This window comes from Nerophis lumbriciformis, linkage group LG26, assembly GCF_033978685.3.
Source record: "Nerophis lumbriciformis linkage group LG26, RoL_Nlum_v2.1, whole genome shotgun sequence".
Taxonomy (NCBI): domain Eukaryota; kingdom Metazoa; phylum Chordata; class Actinopteri; order Syngnathiformes; family Syngnathidae; genus Nerophis; species Nerophis lumbriciformis.
In genome coordinates this window covers 1,912,479-1,936,146 of record NC_084573.2, presented here as the reverse complement: position 1 = coordinate 1,936,146, position 23,668 = coordinate 1,912,479, and the positions used below count along the sequence as shown (strand labels likewise).

General features: G+C 42.3%; 1 protein-coding gene across 2 annotated transcripts in view; it reads right to left on the bottom strand.

Annotated features, from left to right (window-relative positions):
* Nucleotides 1–238: 238 nt before the first annotated feature.
* Nucleotides 239–23,668, bottom strand: part of prkd1 (protein kinase D1) — a 67,594-nt gene continuing 44,164 nt past the window's right edge. Inside the window, exons 11-21 of one of the 2 annotated variants that reach the window (XM_061987679.2) lie at nucleotides 21,057–21,224; nucleotides 18,737–18,848; nucleotides 15,045–15,097; nucleotides 11,724–11,796; nucleotides 11,485–11,591; nucleotides 8,661–8,822; nucleotides 8,468–8,566; nucleotides 8,246–8,406; nucleotides 7,492–7,598; nucleotides 725–810; nucleotides 239–660 (exon numbers count right to left, since the gene is read on the bottom strand). In XM_061987679.2, the coding sequence (XP_061843663.2) occupies nucleotides 454–660; nucleotides 725–810; nucleotides 7,492–7,598; nucleotides 8,246–8,406; nucleotides 8,468–8,566; nucleotides 8,661–8,822; nucleotides 11,485–11,591; nucleotides 11,724–11,796; nucleotides 15,045–15,097; nucleotides 18,737–18,848; nucleotides 21,057–21,224 (1,335 nt within the window). In that variant the 3' untranslated portion in view covers nucleotides 239–453. Of the gene's footprint in view, nucleotides 661–724; nucleotides 811–7,491; nucleotides 7,599–8,245; nucleotides 8,407–8,467; nucleotides 8,567–8,660; nucleotides 8,858–11,484; nucleotides 11,592–11,723; nucleotides 11,797–15,044; nucleotides 15,098–18,736; nucleotides 18,849–21,056; nucleotides 21,225–23,668 lie in introns of those variants that run through there. The other variant, XR_012051172.1, reaches the window with a different exon arrangement.

The following is a 23,668-nucleotide window of genomic DNA, read 5'->3' as shown; positions in this document are numbered from 1 at the left end:
ACACATGCTTTTAAGCGTGTCCAATCACTCAAAACCTACTTTTGTCGCGTGCATCTTAGTTGAATTTTCATTACTAAATGTGAAGGTGTTGTCAAAACGCCAATGCTAACGAGTAGCATGTGCATGGGTTATCCCATGTACGTTAGCATCGAGCTAACGCCTTGTGGAAAAAACTTGTCCGATCAGAGAGAGATGACGACAGAGGAGCATTATTTAGCATTTATTTACACACAAGCTGCTACTGGTCGCCTCGCCAACTCTAAACAACGTCGTAAAATAACATTTGTATAATAATAATATTAACAATAATAATAATAATAATAATAATAATAATATTAATAATAATAATATTAATAATAATATCAACAATAATAATAATAATATCAACAATAATAATAATCATAATAATAACAATAATAATAATAATAATGATTCCATGTCGTCTTTGGTCGCTCAGAGTTCGCTGACTCGCTCGCTCAGCGTCTCAAGCTCCTCCTTCCACTCCCCGTAGAGCTCCGCCCCCCGACCGTCGCCGAGGTAGGCGGGGCCGCTGCCGAGCTGAGCGTGACGACGCCAGCGCAGGTCGTCGCTCTCGTGCGTCACGTAGCGCTCGTCCACGCGGCCCTCCAGGCTGCGCAGGTCCAACCACATCTGGTAGTCCTGAGGGGGGGGCGGGGCAAAGATGACGTCGGGGGGGTAAGGTGACGTCCCACCTGGGTCTTACCTGCAGCCAGGGGTGGCTGAGCGTCTTGTCCACGCTGTAGCGCTTCCTCATCTTGACCTGCAGCAGGTTGTTGATCAGGTCCATGGCTGCACACAGGAAGAAGCTGTCAAGGCGGGGGGCAGTGGGCTGGAGGGTACCCCCCTCCCCACTAGGGCCCCCCCGCGGTGAGGGGCCAGCAGAGGCTAATGAGCAAAGCTAACATGATGTTAACATTTCTTCAGGGGTCAGCGGGCTGAGCGGCTCTTAGAGCGCGGGGGCCCCCGGTGCCCGGGGCGGCCTCCGTCGCTTGGCATTATGCACATGAATGCACCCCGGCTTCAATGGGCCCGGAACACGCCTCCTTTGACCAAGCCCACATTTTTGTCCTCCAGGGACACTAGTGGCAAATGAGCGGGGCCGTCGCCCGTCTAAGTTTCCTGGACGAGACCGCACATCCTGGATGCACCCCCGCTTCATCGGGCCCAGAGCCCACCTTCTTTGACCAAGCCCACATTTTTGTCCTTTAGGGACACTTGTGGCAAATGAGCGGGGCCGTCGCCCGTCTAAGTTTCCTGGACGAGACCGCAACTCCTGGATGCACCCCCGCTTCAACGGGCCCAGAGCCCGCCCCCTTTGACCACGCCCACATTTTTGTCCTTTAGGGACACTAGTGGCAAATGAGCGGGGCCGTCGCCCGTCCAAGTGTCCTGGACGAGACCGCACCAGTGGCAAATGAGCGGGCCGTCGCCCGTCCAAGTGTCCTGGACGAGACCGCACTAGTGGCAAATGAGCGGGCCGTCGCCCGTCCAAGTGTCCTGGACGAGACCGCACTAGTGGCAAATGAGCGGGCCGTCGCCCGTCTAAGTTTCCTGGACGAGACCGCACTAGTGGCAAATGAGCGGGGCCGTCGCCAGTCCAAGTGTCCTGGACGAGACCGCACTAGTGGCAAATGAGCGGGGCCGTCGCCAGTCCAAGTGTCCTGGACGAGACCGCACTAGTGGCAAATGAGCGGGCCGTCGCCCGTCCAAGTGTCCTGGGCGAGACCGCACTAGTGGCAAATGAGCGGGCCGTCGCCCATCCAAGTGTCCTGGACGAGACCGCACTAGTGGCAAATGAGCGGGGCCGTCGCCCGTCCAAGTGTCCTGGACGAGACCGCACTAGTGGCAAATGAGCGGGACGTCGCCCGTCCAAGTGTCCTGGACGAGACCGCACTAGTGGCAAATGAGCGGGCCGTCGCCCGTCCAAGTGTCCTGGACGAGACCGCACTAGTGGCAAATGAGCGGGGCAGTCGCCTGTCCAAGTGTCCTGGACGAGACCGCACTAGTGGCAAATGAGCGGGGCCGTCGCCCGTCCAATTGTCCTGGACGAGACCGCACTAGTGGCAAATGTGCGGGGCAGTCACCCGTCCAAGTGTCCTGGACGAGACCGCACTAGTGGCAAATGAGCGGGCCGTCGCCCGTCCAAGTGTCCTGGACGAGACCGCACTAGTGGCAAATGAGCGGGCCGTCGCCCGTCCAAGTGTCCTGGACGAGACCGCACTAGTGGCAAATGAGCGGGGCCGTCACCCGTCCAAGTGTCCTGGACGAGACCGCACTAGTGGCAAATGAGCGGGCCGTCGCCCGTCCAAGTGTCCTGGACGAGACCGCACTAGTGGCAAATGAGCGGGGCAGTCACCCGTCCAAGTGTCCTGGACGAGACCGCACTAGTGGCAAATGAGCGGGGCAGTCACCCGTTCAAGTGTCCTGGACGAGACCGCACTAGTGGCAAATGAGCGGGGCAGTCACCCGTCCAAGTGTCCTGGACGAGACCGCACTAGTGGCAAATGAGCGGGGCCGTCACCCGTCCAAGTGTCCTGGATGAGACCGCACTAGTGGCAAATGAGCGGGGCAGTCACCCGTCCAAGTGTCCTGGACGAGACCGCACTAGTGGCAAATGAGCGGGGCAGTCACCCGTCCAAGTGTCCTGGACGAGACCGCACTAGTGGCAAATGAGCGGGGCAGTCGCCCGTCCAAGTGTCCTGGACGAGACCGCACTAGTGGCAAATGAGCGGGGCCGTCGCCCGTCCAATTGTCCTGGACGAGACCGCACTAGTGGCAAATGAGCGGGGCCGTCGCCCGTCCAATTGTCCTGGACGAGACCGCACTAGTGGCAAATGAGCGGGGCCGTCGCCCGTCCAATTGTCCTGGACGAGACCGCACTAGTGGCAAATGTGCGGGGCAGTCACCCGTCCAAGTGTCCTGGACGAGACCGCACTAGTGGCAAATGAGCGGGCCGTCGCCCGTCCAAGTGTCCTGGACGAGACCGCACTAGTGGCAAATGAGCGGGGCCGTCGCCCGTCCAAGTGTCCTGGACGAGACCGCACTAGTGGCAAATGAGCGGGCCGTCGCCCGTCCAAGTGTCCTGGGCGAGACCGCACTAGTGGCAAATGAGCGGGGCCGTCGCCCGTCCAAGTGTCCTGGACGAGACCGCACTAGTGGCAAATGAGCGGGGCCGTCGCCCGTCCAATTGTCCTGGACGAGACCGCACTAGTGGCAAATGTGCGGGGCAGTCACCCGTCCAAGTGTCCTGGACGAGACCGCACTAGTGGCAAATGAGCGGGCCGTCGCCCGTCCAAGTGTCCTGGACGAGACCGCACTAGTGGCAAATGAGCGGGCCGTCGCCCGTCCAAGTGTCCTGGACGAGACCGCACTAGTGGCAAATGAGCGGGGCCGTCACCCGTCCAAGTGTCCTGGACGAGACCGCACTAGTGGCAAATGAGCGGGCCGTCGCCCGTCCAAGTGTCCTGGACGAGACCGCACTAGTGGCAAATGAGCGGGGCAGTCACCCGTCCAAGTGTCCTGGACGAGACCGCACTAGTGGCAAATGAGCGGGGCAGTCACCCGTTCAAGTGTCCTGGACGAGACCGCACTAGTGGCAAATGAGCGGGGCAGTCACCCGTCCAAGTGTCCTGGACGAGACCGCACTAGTGGCAAATGAGCGGGGCCGTCACCCGTCCAAGTGTCCTGGATGAGACCGCACTAGTGGCAAATGAGCGGGGCAGTCACCCGTCCAAGTGTCCTGGACGAGACCGCACTAGTGGCAAATGAGCGGGGCAGTCACCCGTCCAAGTGTCCTGGACGAGACCGCACTAGTGGCAAATGAGCGGGGCAGTCGCCCGTCCAAGTGTCCTGGACGAGACCGCACTAGTGGCAAATGAGCGGGGCCGTCGCCCGTCCAATTGTCCTGGACGAGACCGCACTAGTGGCAAATGAGCGGGGCCGTCGCCCGTCCAATTGTCCTGGACGAGACCGCACTAGTGGCAAATGAGCGGGGCCGTCGCCCGTCCAATTGTCCTGGACGAGACCGCACTAGTGGCAAATGTGCGGGGCAGTCACCCGTCCAAGTGTCCTGGACGAGACCGCACTAGTGGCAAATGAGCGGGCCGTCGCCCGTCCAAGTGTCCTGGACGAGACCGCACTAGTGGCAAATGAGCGGGGCCGTCGCCCGTCCAAGTGTCCTGGACGAGACCGCACTAGTGGCAAATGAGCGGGCCGTCGCCCGTCCAAGTGTCCTGGGCGAGACCGCACTAGTGGCAAATGAGCGGGGCCGTCGCCCGTCCAAGTGTCCTGGACGAGACCGCACTAGTGGCAAATGAGCGGGGCCGTCGCCCGTCCAATTGTCCTGGACGAGACCGCACTAGTGGCAAATGAGCGGGGCAGTCGCCTGTCCAAGTGTCCTGGACGAGACCGCACTAGTGGCAAATGAGCGGGGCCGTCGCCCGTCCAATTGTCCTGGACGAGACCGCACTAGTGGCAAATGTGCGGGGCAGTCACCCGTCCAAGTGTCCTGGACGAGACCGCACTAGTGGCAAATGAGCGGGCCGTCGCCCGTCCAAGTGTCCTGGACGAGACCGCACTAGTGGCAAATGAGCGGGGCCGTCGCCCGTCCAAGTGTCCTGGACGAGACCGCACTAGTGGCAAATGAGCGGGCCGTCGCCCGTCCAAGTGTCCTGGACGAGACCGCACTAGTGGCAAATGAGCGGGGCCGTCGCCCGTCCAAGTGTCCTGGACGAGACCGCACTAGTGGCAAATGAGCGGGCCGTTGCCCGTTCAAGTGTCCTGGACGAGACCGCACTAGTGGCAAATGAGCGGGGCCGTCGCCCGTCCAAGTGTCCTAAACCAGACCGCACCTCCTGGATGCACCAGGAGCCCGCCTCCTTTGACCACGCCCACATTTTTGTCCTTTAGGGACACTAGTGGCAAATGAGCGGGCCGTCGCCCGTCCAAGTGTCCTGGACCAGACCGGACCTCCCGGCGGGGCCGCGTCGTGCCCGCCATGAGTCGCCGCTCACTCAGGAAGTGACACGCAGGAAGTAGCTGCTTAGCTCGGAAGCTAACGGCGGCATGTGAGCGTGGCTCATTAAAGTCAGCGGGGTGCCAAAGTGCAACCTTCTAAGGAGCTGACATTTGTCACTCTGATTGGACAACATGATTGGACAACATGATTGGACAACATGATTGGACAACATAATAGGACAACATGATTGGACAACATGCCACCTGGACTCTAAATGTCACACACGCGACAGGAAGTCCAATCAGGCTAGCTGCTGGTTAGAATCCGCCCCTCAGCGCTAAAAGTCCAGCTGTGTAGGACTAGGACTAGGACATATATATATATAATATATAGGACACAATGTAGGACACTATGTAAAGAAATATAGAGGACAATATGTAGGACACTATGTACAGCAATATATTGGACAATATGTAGGACACTATGTAGTACGCTATGTAGGACGCTATGTGAGACGCTATAAAGGACACTATGTATGACGCTATGTAGGACACTATGTAGGACTCCATTGAGGACTATGTAGGACGATATAAAGGACTCTAGGTAGGACTCCATGCAGGAAACTATGTAGGACACTATGGAGGACACTATGTAGGACTCGTTGTACGACACTATGTAAGACACTAAGTAAAGAAATATATAGGACAATATGTGGGACACTATGTAAAGCAATATATAGGACAATATGCAGGACACTATGTAGGACGCTATGTAGGACGCTATGTTGGACACTATGTAGGATGCTATGTAGGACACTATAAAGGACTCTATGTAGGACTCCATGTAGGAATCTATGTAGGACACTATGTAAGACTCCATGTACGACACTATGTAGGACTCCATTTAGGACACTATAAAGGACCCTATGTAGGACTATATGTAGGACACTATGTAGGACACTATGTAGGAGCCTGTAGGACACTATATAAGTCTCCATGTAAGATACTATGTAGGACACTATGTACAACACTACATAGGACTCCATTTAGGCCTATGTAGGACACTATAAAGGACCCTAAGCAGGACTCTATCTAGGAAACTATGTAGGACACTATGTATGAGACTATGTAGGACACTATATAAGACTACATGTAAGACACTATGTAGGACACTATGTAGCACGCTATGTAAGACACTATGTAGGATGCCCGGTAGGACACTATGTAGGACACTATGTAGGAAACTATGTAGAACACTATGTAAATAAATATATAGGACACTACCTAGGACAGTATGTAGGACACTATGTAGGAAGCTATGTAGGACTCCATGAAGGACTCCATTTAGGACACTATGTAGGAAACTGTAGGACAATATGTAGGAAACTATATAGGACCCTATGTAGGACACTATTTAGGACACTATGTAGGAAACTATGTAAGACACCATGTAGACCACTGTGTAGGTGTCTATGTAGGACACTATGTAGGAGTCTATACAGGACACTAAGTAGGACACTATGGAGGACTCCATTTTGGACACTTTGTAAAGAAATATGTAGGACACTATGTAGTACACTCTGTGGGACACTATGTAAGAGTCTCTGTGGGACACTATGTAGTACACTCTGTGGGACACTATGTAAGGGTCTCTGTGGGACACTATGTAGTACACTCTGTGGGACACTATGTAAGAGTCTCTGTGGGACACTATGTAGTACACTCTGTGGGACACTATGTAGTACACTCTGTGGGACACTATGGAAGACTCCATGTTGGACACTATATGTAGAGAGATATGTAGGACACCAGGTAGGACACTATATGGAACACTATGTTGGAAACTATGTAAGACACAATGTAGGACACTATGGAGGACTCCATGTAAAGAAATATGTAGGACACAATGTAGGACACTATGTAGGACACTATGTTGGAGGCTATGTAGGACACAATGTAGGACACTATGTAAAAACATATATAGGACTCTATGTAAAGTAATATATAGGACACTATGTAAATAAATATATAGGAAACTATAAAGGACACTATTTAGGACACTATGTAGGACATTATGTAGGACACTATGTAAAGAAATATATAGGACACTCTGTAGACCCACTACCTAGGACACTATGTAGTACACAATCTAGAACCCTATGTAGGACACTGTGTAGTACCCTATTTAGGACACTATGTAGGACACAATGTAGGACACTATGTAGGACGCTATGTAGAAATCCATGTAGGGCACAATGTAGGACACTATGTAGGAATCCATGTAGAGCACTATGTAGGACACTATGTAGGACACTATGTAGGACTCCATGTAGGGCACTATGTAGGACACTATGTAGGACACAATGTAGGACACTATGTAGGAATCCATGTAGGACACTATGTAGGACACAATGTAGGACACAACGTTGGACACTATGTAGGACATAATGTAGGACAAGATTGAGGACACTATTTAGGAGTGTTTAGCTTAGCCTCGCTAGCTAGTCAACGCACCTTCCTGGGAAACTTTTTTCCAGGGGTGTGGCGGGTACATGAAGGCGGCGTTCTGGATCTGGTCGTTGATGTCCTCGTCTTCGTTAAAGGGGAAAGTCCCGCTGAGGCTGCGGCACACGGGAGGAAACACGTGACCCGGGCGTCCGTCACCATCGCATGGTGTCCCTCACCTGACTTAGATGATGACGCCCACCGACCACATGACCACACCATCACAGGGTGTCACTCACCTGACGTAGATGATGACGCCCACCGACCACATGACCACACCATCGCATGGTGTCCCTCACCTGACGTAGATGATGACGCCCACCGACCACATGACCACACTATCGCATGGTGTCCCTCACCTGACGTAGATGATGACGCCCACCGACCACATGACCACACCATCGCATGGTGTCCCTCACCTGACGTAGATGATGACGCCCACTGACCACATGACCACACCATCGCAGGGTCTCACTCACCTGACGTAGATGATGACGCCCACCGACCACATGACCACACCATTGCATGGTGTCCCTCACCTGACGTAGATGATGACGCCCACTGACCACATCATGGCATGGTGTCCCTCACCTGACGTAGATGATGACGCCCACTGACCACATCATGGCATGGTGTCCCTCACCTGACGTAGATGATGACGCCCACTGACCACATGACCACACCATCGCATGGTGTCCCTCACCTGACGTAGATGATGACGCCCACCGACCACATGACCACACCATCACAGGGTGTCCCTCACCTGACGTAGATGATGACGCCCACCGACCACATGTCCAGCGAGCGGTTGTAGCCTTTGTTCCTGAGGACCTCGGGTGCCAGGTATGCCGGTGTGCCGACCACCGAGCGGCGGAAGGACTTCTCGCCGATGATGCGAGCGAATCCGAAGTCGCAGAGCTTCACCTTCAAAAGTCAACAAGAAGATCATTTCCCCTGGCGGCCACGTTGGGTGGTGCCCCCTCACCTGTGGGAGTGGGTCCGCAGACGCCAGCAAGACGTTTTCGGGTTTGAGGTCGCAGTGGACGATGTTCTTGAAGTGGAGGTGACGCAGAGCCACCAGGATCTGATCAGCACACACACACACACACACACACACACACGTGTCACCCCGGCCCGCCAGCTTATGGTATGACCGGGCGTGGTTTTGTTCGGGTCACCTGAGTCACCAAGAACTTGGTGATGCGCTCGGGGAGTCTGCCTTTCTCGCTGGACAGGATCATCTCCAGCATGTCTCCGTGGAGCTTCTCCATGACCACAAAGACCCGCTCGGGCGTCTCAAACATACATTCCAGGTTGACCACGCCCGGGTGGTGCAGGTTCTGGAACCACAGGAAGTCAGGATCCTACCTGAGGACTTTGAAGAGTCATTCATGTTTGTTTGTGCATCCTTTAATTAGCCAGCAAAGTCCTTTGATCCTGGTCTACACTCACTTGCCCTTGTTTAGCGTAGGACCCCATGTAGGACCCTATGTAGGACGGCAAGTACGACACTATGTAGGACCCAATATAGGACCCCATGGAGGACCCCATGTAGGACGGCAAGTACGACACTATGTCGGACCCCATGTAGGACAGCAAGTACGACACTATGTAGCACCCTATGAAGGACACTATGAAGGACCCTATGTAGGCCTATATGTACGAAACTATGTAGGACACTATGTAGGACGGCAAGTACGACACTATGTAGGACCCCATGTAGGACCCCATGTAGGACCATATGTAGGACACTATGTAGGACACTTAAGCACGGCCCTACCTACGACACTATAAAGGAACTAACTAGGACCCTACGTAGGACGGCAAGTACGACACTATGTAGAACCCCGTATAGGACCCTATGTAGGACACTATGTAAGACACTTAAGCACGACCCTACCTGCGACACTATAAAGGTACTAACTAGACACTATGTAGGACCCCATGTAAGACGGCAAGAACAACACTATGTAGGACCCCATGTAGGACCTCATGTAGGATACAATGTAGGACGGCAAGTAAGACACTATGTAGGACCCCATGTAGGACCCCATATAGTACCCCATGTAGGACGGCAAGTATGACAGTATGTAGAACCCTATATAGGACCCCATGTAGGACACTATGTAGGACCATATGTAGGACACTATGTAGGACACTTAAGCACGACCCTACCTACGACACTATAAAGGAACTATCTAGGACCCTATGTAGGACGGCAAGTACGACACTATGTAGGACCCTGTATAGGACCTTATGTAGGACACTATGTAGGACACTTAAGCACGGCCCTACCAACGACACTATAAAGGTACTAACTAGACGCTATGTAGGACCCCATGTAAGACGGCAAGTACAACACTATGTAGGACCCCATGTCGGACCCTATGTAGGACACTATGTAGGACACTATGCAGGACACTTAAGCATGACCCTACCTACAACACTATAAATGAACTATCTATGACGCTATGTAGAAGATTCTATGTAGGACGACAAGTACGACACTATGTAGGACCCCATGTAGGACCCCATGTAGGACGGTAAGTACGACACTATGTAGGACCCTATATAGGACCCCATGTATGACCCTATGTAGGATTATATGTAGGACACTATGTAGGACACTATGTAGGACACTTAAGCCCGACCCTACCTACGACACTATAAAGGAACTATCTAGGACCCTATGTAGGACGGCAAGTACGACACTATGTAGGACCCCGTATAGGACCCTATGTAGGACACTATGTAGGACACTTAAGCACGACCATACCTACGACACTATAAATGAACTATCTATGACGCTATGTAGAAAGATTCTATGTAGGACCCCATGTAGGACCCAATGTAGGACACTATTTAGGACGGCAAGTACGACCCCATGTAGGACCCCCATGTAGGACCCCCATGTAGGACACTTAAGCACGACCCTACGCATGACACTAAAAATGAACTACCTAGGATGCTATGTAGGACCATACGTAGGACACAATGTCGCTTGTGCAGGAACCTAGGTAGGACTCTTTTGCATGACACTCTCTAGGACACTATGTAGGAATCTTACGTATGACACTCTGTAGGACACTATGTAGGGCACTATGTAGGACACTAGGGTAGGACACTAGGGTAGGACACTATGTAGGACACTATGTAGGGCACTATGTAGGGCACTATGTAGGACACTAGGGTAGGACACTAGGGTAGGACACTGTGTAGGGCACTGTGTAGGACACTAGGGTAGACACTATGTAGGGCACTATGTATGGCACTATGTAGGACACTAGGGTAGGACACTAGGGTAGGACACTGTGTAGGACACTATGTAGGACACTATGTAGGACACTAGGGTAAGACACTGTGTAGGACACTATGTAGGGCACTGTGTAGGGCACTGTGTAGGACACTATGTAGGACACTGTGTAGGGCACTATGTAGGACACTAGGGTAGACACTATGTAGGGCACTATGTAGGGCACTAGGGTAGGACACTATGTAGGGCACTGTGTAGGACACTGTGTAGGACACTTGTGTAGGACACTAGGGTAGGACACTAGGTTAGGACACTTGGTTAGGACACTGTGTAGGACACTGTGTAGGACACTGTGTAGGACACTATGTAGAGCACTATGTAGAGCACTATGTAGGACACTATGGTAGGACACTAGGGTAGGACACTAGGGTAGGACACTGTGTAGGACACTGTGTAGGACACTATGTAGGGCACTATGTAGGGCACTATGTAGGGCATTGTGTAGGACACTATGTAGGGCACTATGTAGGACACTATGTAGGACACTAGGGTAGGACACTAGGGTAGGACATTATGTAGGGCACTATGTAGGGCACTATGTTGGGCGCTGTGTAGGACACTGTGTAGGGCACTATGTAGGGCACTATGTAGGACACTGTATAGGGCACTATGTAGGACACTATGTAGGACCTGCAAGATTAGTTATTTGGCCAAAGGCTCCGCCCACACAGGTGAGCAGGAGGGTGTACCTGCAAGATGGCCACCTCGTTACGCAGCTGACTCTCTTGTTTGGTGGGAAAGCGAAGTTTGTCTATGATCTTTATGGCCACGTCACGGCTGGACTTCCTGTGCTTGCCTGCACACACACACACACACACACACACACACACACACACACACACACACACACACACACACACACACACACACACACGCAATACAACATAGTGAAAGAGTGATCAATAAGATGATAAATGATTAGTTTTACCTCCGTAGACAATCCCAAACTGTCCTGATCCTAGGACCTCGTCTGGGAAGATCTGATAGACCGAATTGATGTCCTGAAAGAAACACACAATATAATATAATATTATTAAACATAATATAATAAATTGTAATATAATCCCTGCTTAGGCTGCTGCCCCCGCGACCCGACCTCGGATAAGAGGATAATATTATTAAACATATTATAATATAATGTAATATAATATAAGTGTCATAACGACGAGGACTATGGGATGTTTGTTTTCCCGACATGCAAGTAAAGTTGGATCGGACATGGCTTGGAGGTAAAGACATTATCTATTTTTAACACTAACAAAAGGTACACAACTAAAGGCGCGCACAAAGGCGGAGAACAAACTTGACTAATGAAACAAAAACTAGCACTTGGGCAAAAAACTATGAACATGAAACAAATAAACACTTACTGTGACAAGAATATATAGACAGAACTCACTCATGGGTAGCAGAAGTCAAACAGAGTTCATGTCGCCAGGCCGACCAACAGAAAAAGACAGGCTTTAAATAACAGTGACAAGGTTGGTGACAGGTGTGTGAGTCCAAACGTGGAACAGGTGAAAATAATGGGTAACCATGGAAACAAGACATGGGAGTGAAAAAGCAGGAACTAAAAGTCCAAAAACCAAACAGAACATAACTTAAACAAAACATGATCCCAGACATGACAATAAGATAATACTATTAAATATAATATAACATAAAATAATATACTATTAAATATAATATATTAAATTATAATATAATATAATACTACTAAATATAATATAATATAAAATAATATATTATTAAGTATAGTATATTAAATTATAAAATAATATAATACAATTAAATATAATATAATATAATGTAATATAATATAATATTATTAAACATAATTTAATACATTGTAATATAATATAATATAATTAAAAATATTATAATATAATGTAACATAATGTAATATAACACTACTAAATATAATATAATATACTATATTATAATATAATTTAATACTATTAAATATAATATAATATAAAATAATATACTATTAAATATAATATATGAAATTATAATAAAATATAATACAATTAAATATAATTTAATATAATATAATATGATACTATTAAAGATAATATAATATAAAATAATATACTATTAAATATAATATATGAAATTATAATATAATATAATATAATTTAATATAATTTAATATAATATAATACTATTAAATATAATATAATATTATAAAATATAATCATATAATTTAATATGGTATAATATATTAATTTAAAATCAAATATAATATATTATAATGTATTATATAATATAATACAATTAAATATAATATAATATAATACTATTAAATATAATATATTGTAATATAATATTATAAACTATAATAATATAATTTAATATGGTATAATATATTAATTTAAAATAAAATATAATATATTGTAATATAATATAATATTATAAAATATAATAATATCATTTAATATGGTATAATATATTTATTTAGAATAAAATATAATATATTATAATGTAATATTATAAACTATAATAATATCATTTAATATGGTATAATATATTAATTTAAAATAAAATATAATATATTGTAATATAATATAATATTATAAAATATACTAATATCATTTAATATGGTGTAATATATTTATTTAAAATAAAATAAAATATATTATAATGTATTATATAATATAATCTGAGTAAATATAATATAATATAATACGATTAAATATAATATAATATAATGTAATATAATATTATATACTATAAGAATATAATTTAATATGGTATGATATATTAATTTAAAATAAAATATAATATATTATAATGCATTATATAATATAATACGATTAAATATAATATAATATAATATAATGTAAAGTAACACAATATTATATAATATAATAATATAATTTAATATGGTATGATGTATTAATTTAAAATAAAATATAATACATTTTAATGTATTATATGATATAATACGATTAAATATAATATAATATCCATCCATCCATCCATCCATTTTCTACCGCTTGTCCATTTTGGGGTCGCGGTGGGTGCATTAATATAATGTAAAGTAACGCAATATCATATAACATAATATAATATAACATAATGTAATATAATGTAAAGTAACATAATATAATATAATATAATACAATATAATAAAATACATTATAACTTAATAAAAGGCAATATAACAAATATAATGTCATGTAACAGAATCTAATCTAATCTAATATACAATATAATATAACACAATGTAATGTCACGTGATATAATGTAATAAAATATATATTATAGTATAATATAACACAATATTACATAATGTAATATAACATACTATAATGTACAAAGTACAAAAGTTGTCAGGTTGTGTAAATGGTCAATAAAAAGAAAATCCTTTTCAACTTATATTCAATTGAATAGACTGCAAAGACAAGATATTTCATGTTCACACTGACAAACTACAACATATTTCATGTTCACACTGACAAACTACATTATATTTCATGTTCACACTGACAAACTACATTATATTTCATGTTCACACTGACAAACTACATTATATTTCATGTTCACACTGACAAACTACATTATATTTCATGTTCACACTGACAAACTACATTATGTTTCATGTTCACACTGACAAACTACATTATATTTCATGTTCACACTGACAAACTACATTATGTTTCATGTTCACACTGACAAACTACATTATATTTCATGTTCACACTGACAAACTACATTATATTTCATGTTCACACTGACAAACTACATTATATTTCATGTTCACACTGACAAACTACATTATATTTCATGTTCACACTGACAAACTACATTATATTTCATGTTCACACTGACAAACTACATTATGTTTCATGTTCACACTGACAAACTACATTATATTTCATGTTCACACTGACAAACTACATTATATTTCATGTTCACACTGACAAACTACATTATATTTCATGTGTGTGTGTGTGTGTGTGTGTGACAGCCTAGGAGGACGGACGTACAATATTAGTATTATTATTAGTATTATTATTATAGCCTGCTCCGCATAATTATCAGGCGTCTCCATGGCAACGCTCAGGCTGAGTGAGTAATCCCAATAATAGACCAGGTGCTCACCTTGGAGACAACCTCCTCACTTGGCCTCGCAGGTGTGTGTGTGTGTGTGTGTGTGTGTGTGTGTGTGTGTGTGTGTGTGTGTGTGTGTGTGTGTGTGTGTGTGTGTGTGTGTGTGTGTGTGTGTGTGTGTGTGTGCACTCACCACGTTCTCCTGGATGTGTCTGTTGGACACAGAGAAGCTGAGGGAGATGTCCTCTGAGGAGACAAAGGACTTGACATCACAGCAGATCATAGCACACCTGACATACTACACCATGGATATGACTGCACTATGCTACCTTATGCTAAATTATGCTATGTTATGTTATGTTATGTTATGTTATGTTACGTTACGTTACGTTACGTTACGTTACGTTACGTTACGTTACGTTACGTTACGTTACGTTACGTTATGATAAGATATATTACGTTATGTTATGTTATGTTATGTTACGTTATGTTATGTTATGTTATGTTATGTTATGTTATGTTATGATAAGATATATTACGTTATGTTATGTTATGTTATTTTATGTTATGTTATGTTATGTTATGTTATGCTATGTTACGTTATGTTATGTTATGTTATGTTATGTTATGTTATGTTATGTTATGTTATGCTATGTTATGCTAAGATATATTACGTTATGCTATGTTATGTTATGTTATGTTATGTTATGTTATGTTATGTTATGTTATGTTATGTTATGCTATGTTATGCTAAGATATATTACGTTATGCTATGTTATGTTATGTTATGTTATGTTATGCTATGCTATGTTATGCTATGTTATGCTATGCTATGTTATGTTATGTTACGTTATGTTATGCTAAGATATATTACGTTATGCTATGTTATTTATGTTATGTTATGTTATGTTATGTTATGTTATGTTACGTTATGTTATGCTAAGATATATTACGTTATGCTATGTTATTTATGTTATGTTATGTTATGTTATTTTATGTTATGTTATGTTATGTTATGCTAAGATATATTACGTTATGTTATGTTATGTTATGTTATGTTATGCTATGTTATGCTAAGATATATTACGTTATGCTATGTTATGTTATGTTATGTTATATTATGTTATGTTATGCTATGCTATGTTATGCTATGTTATGCTATGCTATGTTATGTTATGTTACGTTATGTTATGCTAAGATATATTACGTTATGCTATGTTATTTATGTTATGTTATGTTATGTTATGTTATGTTATGCTACGTTATGTTATGTTATGTTATGTTATGTTATGCTATGCTATGTTATGCTATGTTATGCTATGCTATGTTATGTTACGTTATGTTATGCTATGATATATTATGTTATGCTATGTTATGTTATGTTATGCTATGCTATGCTATGTTTTGCTATGCTATATTATGCTATGTTATGCTATGCTATGTTATGTTATGCTAAGATATATTATGTTATGCTATGTTATGTTATGTTATGTTATGTTATGTTATGTTATGTTGTGTTATGTTATATGTTATGTTATATTAATTCTATGTTGTTTTGTTATGTTATGCTATGTTATGTTATGTTATGCTATGTTATGTTATGTTATGTTAAGTTATGTTATATTAATTCTACGTTATGTTATGTTATATTAATTATATGTTGTTATGCTACGTTATGTTATGTTATGTTATGTTATGTTATGTTAAGTTATGTTATATTAATTCTATGTTATGTTATGTTATGCTACGTTATGTTATGTTATGTTATGTTATGTTATGTTAAGTTATGTTATATTAATTCTATGTTATGTTATGTTATGTTATGTTATGTTAAGTTATGTTATATTAATTCTATGTTTTGCTATGTTATGTTATGTTATGTTATGTTATGTTATGTTATGTTATGTTATGTTAAGTTATGTTATATTAATTCTATGTTATGTTATATTATGTTATGTTACGTTATATTAATTCTATGTTGTGTTATGTTATGTTATGTTATATTAATTAGATGTTGTTATGTTATGCTATGTTATATTCATTCTATGTTGTTATGTTATGTTTTGCTATGTTAATTCTATGTTGTTATGTTATGTTAATTATATGTTGTTATGCTATGTTATGTTATGTTATGTTATGTTATGTTATGTTATGTTATGTTATGTTAATTCTATGTTATGTTATGCTATGTTTTGTTATGTTATGTTATGTTATGTTACGTTATGGAGACAACTAATAAAACAAGGAAACAAAGAAGGAGACAACTAATCACATTTAGGAAATAAAAAAGGAGACAACTAATAAAACAAGGAAACAAAGAAGGAGACAAATAATGAAATATATGAAATAAAGAAGGAGACAACTAATAAAACAAGGAAATAAAGAAGGAGTCAACTAATGAAATATATGAAATAAAGAAGGAGACAACTAATAAAACAAGGAAACAAAGAAGGAGACAAATAATGAAATATATGAAATAAAGAAGGAGACAACTAATAAAACAAGGAAATAAAGAAGGAGTCAACTAATGAAATATATGAAATAAAGAAGGAGACAACTAATAAAACAAGGAAAAAAAGAAGGAGACAACTAATGAAATATATGAAATAAAGAAGGAGACAACTAATAAAACAAGGAAATAAAGAAGGAGTCAACTAATAAAACAAGGAAACAAAGAAGGAGACAACTAATTAAATATATGAAATAAAGAAGGAGACAACTAATAAAACAAGGAAATAAAGAAGGAGACAACCAAATAAATATATGAAATAAAGAAGGAGACAACTAATCAAATAAGGAAATAAAGAAGGAGACAACTAATCACATAAGGAAATAAAGAAGAAGACAACTAATCAAATAAGAAAACAAAGAAGGAGACAACTAATCAAATAAGGAAATAAAGAAGGAGACGAGTAATCAAATACTGTAAATAAAGAAGGAGACAACTAATCAAATACAGGAAATAAAGAAGGAGACAACTAATCAAATACAGGAAATAAAGAAGGAGACAACTAATCAAATAAGGAAATAAAGAAGGAGACGAGAAATCAAATACTGTAAATAAAGAAGGAGACAACTAATCAAATACAGGAAATAAAGAAGGAGACAACTAATCAAATACAGGAAATAAAGAAGGAGACAACTAATCAAATACAGGAAATAAAGAAGGAGACAACTAATCAAATAAGGAAATAAAGAAGGAGACGAGTAATCAAATACTGTAAATAAAGAAGGAGACAACTAATCAAATACAGGAAATAAAGAAGGAGACAACTAATCAAATACAGGAAATAAAGAAGGAGACAACTAATCAAATACAGGAAATAAAGAAGGAGACAACTAATCAAATACAGGAAATAAAGAAGGAGACAACTAATCAAATAAGGAAATAAAGAAGGAGACGAGAAATCAAATACTGTAAATAAAGAAGGAGACAACTAATCAAATACAGGAAATAAAGAAGGAGACAACTAATCAAATACAGGAAATAAAGAAGGAGACAACTAATCAAATACAGGAAATAAAGAAGGAGACAACTAATCAAATAAGGAAATAAAGAAGGAGACAACTAATCAAATAGGAGATGAGTAATAAAAGAGGAAGAAGAAGGTGTCATGGAAGAAGAAAAAATGAATCCTGACAATAATTTGAATGGAGACAATTTAGAGGAACATGAAGGAGCTAAAGGAAGAAATAAAGGATGACTAAGCAAAAGGACAAAGCAAAGATGAAAGAAGGTGTGGAATGGATCAAGGTTTGTTTGCAGACGTGAGTCATCATCACTTTGACGTCAACAAGCGTGGAAATAGCTCCGTGTGGGAGTGCTGCTGTGCGCACCTGCCTGCCCCGCTCACTTCCTCTTGGCCACGCCGCATGTGTACTCACTGTGTCCGTCACCACGGCAACCCTGGGACACCCCGGTGGAGACGGCGGGCATGAGCGCATGCTGGATGGCCATCTCCCACATCCGAGACACGTCCTGACCTGCGCCGCTCACCTGCCACGCCCACAACATGCTAACATTAGCATGCTAAACTCCAAATAACATGCTAACAGTTAGCACGCTAGCCGGATAGCGTCAAGTAGGAGAATATAGGACTGCCGGGTGTCCACGAGAAAAATAAGCTAAAAAGGCTAGCCTGCTAACATGCTAACATTAGCATGCTAAACTCCGAATAAAATGCTAACAGCTAGCACGCTAGCCGGATAGCGTCAAGTAAGAGAATATAGGACTGCCGGGTGTCCACGAGAAAAATAAGCTAAAAAGGCTAGCCTGCTAACATGCTAACATTAGCATGCTAAACTCCGAATAAAATGCTAACAGTTAGCACGCTAGCCGGATAGCGTCAAGTAAGAGAATATAGGACTGCCGGGTGTCCACGAGAAAAATAAGCTAAAAAGGCTAGCCTGCTAACATGCTAACATTAGCATGCTAAACTCCGAATGAAATGCTAACAGTTAGCACGCTAGCCGGATAGCGTCAAGTATGAGAATATAGGACTGCCGGGTGTCCACGAGAAAAATAAGCTAAAAAGGCTAGCCTGCTAACATGCTAACATTAGCATGGTAACCGGTTAAAACGCTGCTGACGTCAGCCTGCTAACATGCTAACATTAGCATGCTAAACTCCAAATAAAATGCTAACAGTTAGCACGCTAGCCGGATAGCGTCAAGTAAGAGAATATAGGACTGCCGGGTGTCCACGAGAAAAATAAGCTAAAAAGGCTAGCCTGCTAACATGCTAACATTAGCATGCGAAACTCCAAATAAAATGCTAACAGTTAGCCAGATAGCGTCAAGTAAGAAAATATAGGACTATCGGGCATCCACATGAAAAATAAGCTAAAAAGGGCTAGTATGCTGACGTCCGCCTGCTAACACGCTAACATTAGCATGCTAAACTCATTGCTTGATGGATCGAAAAAATGCTAACAGTTAGCGCGCTAGCCAGATAGCGTCAAGTACAAAAATATAGGACAATCAGGTGTCCACGACAAAAACAAGCTAAAAAGGCTAGCCTGCTAACATGCTAACATTAGCATGCTAAACTCGTTGCTTGATGGATCAAAAACATGCTAACAGTTAACACGCCAGCCAGACAGTGTCAAGTTAGGACTACGATGTGTACGTAGAAATAAGGAACTAAAAAAGTTAGCATGCTGACATGAGCTTGCTAACACTGGCGTGCAAAATAAACACAATGCTAACAACTATTTAGCACACAAGTCAGGTAGCTTCTAGTTAGAAAATATTGTACTATTACATTATCATAAGAAAAATGGGCTAAAAAAAAGTCAGCATGCTAACTCATTACTTGACAGATAAACAAATGCTAACAATTAGCCAGATAGCGTCAAGTAAGAAAATATAGGACTATCGGGCATCCACATGAAAAACAAGCTAAAAAGGGCTAGCATGCTGACGTCCGCCTGCTAACACGCTAACATTAGCATGGTAACCAGTTAAAACGCTGCTGCTAAAAAGCTAACATTAGCATGCTAAACTCATTGCTTGATGGATCGAAAAAATGCTAGCCAGATAGCGTCAAGTACGAAAATATAGGACAATCAGGTGTCCACGACAAAAATACGCTAAAAAGGCTAGCCTGCTAACATGCTAACATTAGCATGGTAACCAGCTAAAACGCTGCTGCTAAAAAGCTAACATTAGCATGCTAAACTCATTGCTTGATGGATCGAAAAAATGCTAGCCAGATAGCGTCAAGTACGAAAATATAGGACAATCAGGTGTCCACGACAAAAGTAAGCTAAAAAGGCTAGCCTGCTAACATGCTAACATTAGCATGGTAACCAGCTAAAACGCTGCTGCTAAAAAGCTAACATTAGCATGCTAAACTCATTGCTTGATGGATCGAAAAAATGCTAGCCAGATAGCGTCAAGTACGAAAATATAGGACAATCAGGTGTCCACGACAAAAGTAAGCTAAAAAGGCTAGCATGCTGACGTCCGCCTGCTAACATGCTAACATTAGCATGGTAACTAGCTAAAACGCTGCTGACGTCAGCCTGCTAACATGCTAACATTAGCATGAACAAAGTAACCAAATTTATGGTTCAGGTGTATGCCTGCAAAATGAGCAAAAAAAAAAAAAGATAGCATGCTATCTTACATTAGCATGCTAGCAATGCTAAAGCGGTTGACAAATGCGGAGGTAGCGACAACATATTTTAGGTTCTGGGGTCACCAGCACGTTGGTGTCCCGCATGGCGGAGTCGTCCCTCTGCATGTTTTCTCCCACGTAGTACACCAGCGAGGTGGTGGCCATCTCGAAGCAATGCGGGTTGGCGCCGTCAGGTAGCAGCGTTAGCGTCTGGGCGGGTTCCAGGGACAAGATCTCTGCCAACGGGATCTCCTGCAAGGAACAAACTTTATTTGACGCAAGATGCTAAAGCAAGATGCAAAAGCAAGATGCTAAAGCAAGATGCTGAAGCAAGATGCTAAAGCAAGATACAAAAGCAAGATGCTAAAGCAAGATACTAAAGCAAGATGCTAAATCAAGATGCTAAAGCAAGTTGCAAAAGCAAGATGCTAAAGCAAGATGCTAAAGCATGATGCTGAAGCAAGATGCTAAAGCATGATGCTGAAGCAAGATGCAAAAGCAAGATGCTAAAGTAAGTTGCTAAAGTGAGATGCAAAAGCAAGATGCTAAAGCAAGATGCAAAAGCAAGATGCAAAAGCAAGATGCTAAAGAAAGATGCAAAAGCAAGATGCAAAAGCAAGATGCTAAAGCAAGATGCTAAAGCAAGATGCAAAAGCAAGATGCTAAAGCAAGATGCTGAAGCAAGATGCAGAAGCAAGATGCTAAAGCAAGATGCTAAAGCAACTTGTTAAAGTGAGATGCAAAAGCAAGATGCTAAAGCAAGATGCAAAAGCAAGATTCTAAAGCAAGATGCTGAAGCAAAATGCAAAAGCAAGATGATGAAGCAAGATGCTAAAGCAAGATGCTAAAGCAAGATGCTGAAGCAAGATGCAAAAGCAAGATGATGAAGCAAGATGCTAAAGCAAGATGCAAAAGCAAGATGCTAAGGCAAGATGGTAAAGCAAGATGCTGAAGCAAGATGGTAAGGCAAGATGGTAAAGCAAGATGCTAAAGTGAGATGCAAAAGCAAGATGCTAAAGCAAGATGCAAAAGCAAGATGAAAAAGCAAGATGCTAAAGCAAAATGTAGAAGCAAGATGCTAAGGCAAGATGGTAAAGCAAGATGCTAAAGTGAGATGCAAAAGCAAGATGCTAAAGCGAGATGCAAAAACAAGATGCTAAAGCAAGATGCTAAAGCATGATGCTGAAGCAAGATGCTAAAGCATGATGCTGAAGCAATATGCTAAAGCAAGATGCTAAAGCAAGTTGCTAAAGTGAGATGCAAAAGCAAGATGCTAAAGCAAGATGCAAAAGCAAGATGAAAATGCAAGATGCTAAAGCAAGTTGCTAAAGTGAGATGCAAAAGCAAGATGCTAAAGCAAGATGCAAATTCAAGATGCTAAAGCAAGATGCTAAAGCGAGAAGTAAAAGCAAGATGCTAAAGCAAGATGCTAAAGCAAGATGCAAAAGCAAGATTCTAAAGCAAGATAAAGAAGCAAAATGCAAAAGCAAGATGATGAAGCAAGATGCAAAATCAAGATGCTAAAGCAAGATGCTAAAGCAAGATTCTAAAGCAAGATGCTAAAGCAAAATGCAATAGCAAGATGATGAAGCAAGATGCAAAATCAAGATGCTAAAGCAAAATGATAAAGCAAGATGCTGAAACAAGATGCTAAAGCAAAATGCTAAAGCAAGATGCTAAAGCAAGTTGCTAAAGTGAGATGCAAAAGCAAGATGCTAAAGCACGATGCAAAAGCAAGATGAAAAAGCAAGATGCAAAAGCAAGATGCGAAAGCAAGATGCTAAAGCAAGATGCTAAAGCAAGATTCTAAAGCAAGATAATGAAGCAAAATGCAAAAGCAAGATGATGAAGCAAGATGCAAAAGCAAGATGCTAAAGCAAGATGCAAAAACAAGATGCTAAAGCAAGATGCAAAAGCAAGATGCTAAAGCAAGATGCTGAAGCAAGATGCAGAAGCAAGATGCTGAAGCAAGAAGCAAAAGCAAGATGCTAAAACAAGATGCAAAAGCAAGATGCTAAAGCATGATGCTGAAAGCAAGTAGCTAAAGCAAGATGCTAAAGCAAGATGCTAAAGCAAGTTGCTAAAGTGAAATGCAAAAGCAAGATGCTAAAGCAAGATGCTGAAGCAATATGCTAAAGCAAGTTGCTAAAGCAAGATGCTAAAGCAAGATGCTAAAGCAAGATACAAAGGCAAGATGATGAAGCAAGATGCAAAAGCAAGATGCTAAAGCAAGATGCAAAAGCAAGATGCTAAAGCAAGATGCTAAAGCAAGATGCAAAAGCAAGATGCAAAAGCAAGATGCAAAAGCAAGATGCGAAAGCAAGATGCTAAAGCAAGAAGTAAAAGCAAGATGCTAAAGCAATATGCTAAAGCAAGTTGCTAAAGCAAGATGCTAAAGCAAGATGCTAAAGCAAGATGCTAAAGCAAGATACAAAAGCAAGATGATGAAGCAAGATGCAAAAGCAAGATGCTAAAGCAAGATGCAAAAGCAAGATGCTAAAGCAAGATGCTGAAGCAAGATGCTGAAGCAAGATGCTGAAGCAAAATGCAAAAGCAAGATAATGAAGCAAGATGCAAAAGCAAGATGCAAAAGCAAGATGCTAAAGCAAGATGCAAAAGCAAGATGCTAAAGCAAGATGCTAAAGCAAGATGAAAAAGCAAGATGCTAAAGCAAGATGCTGAAGCAAGATGCAGAA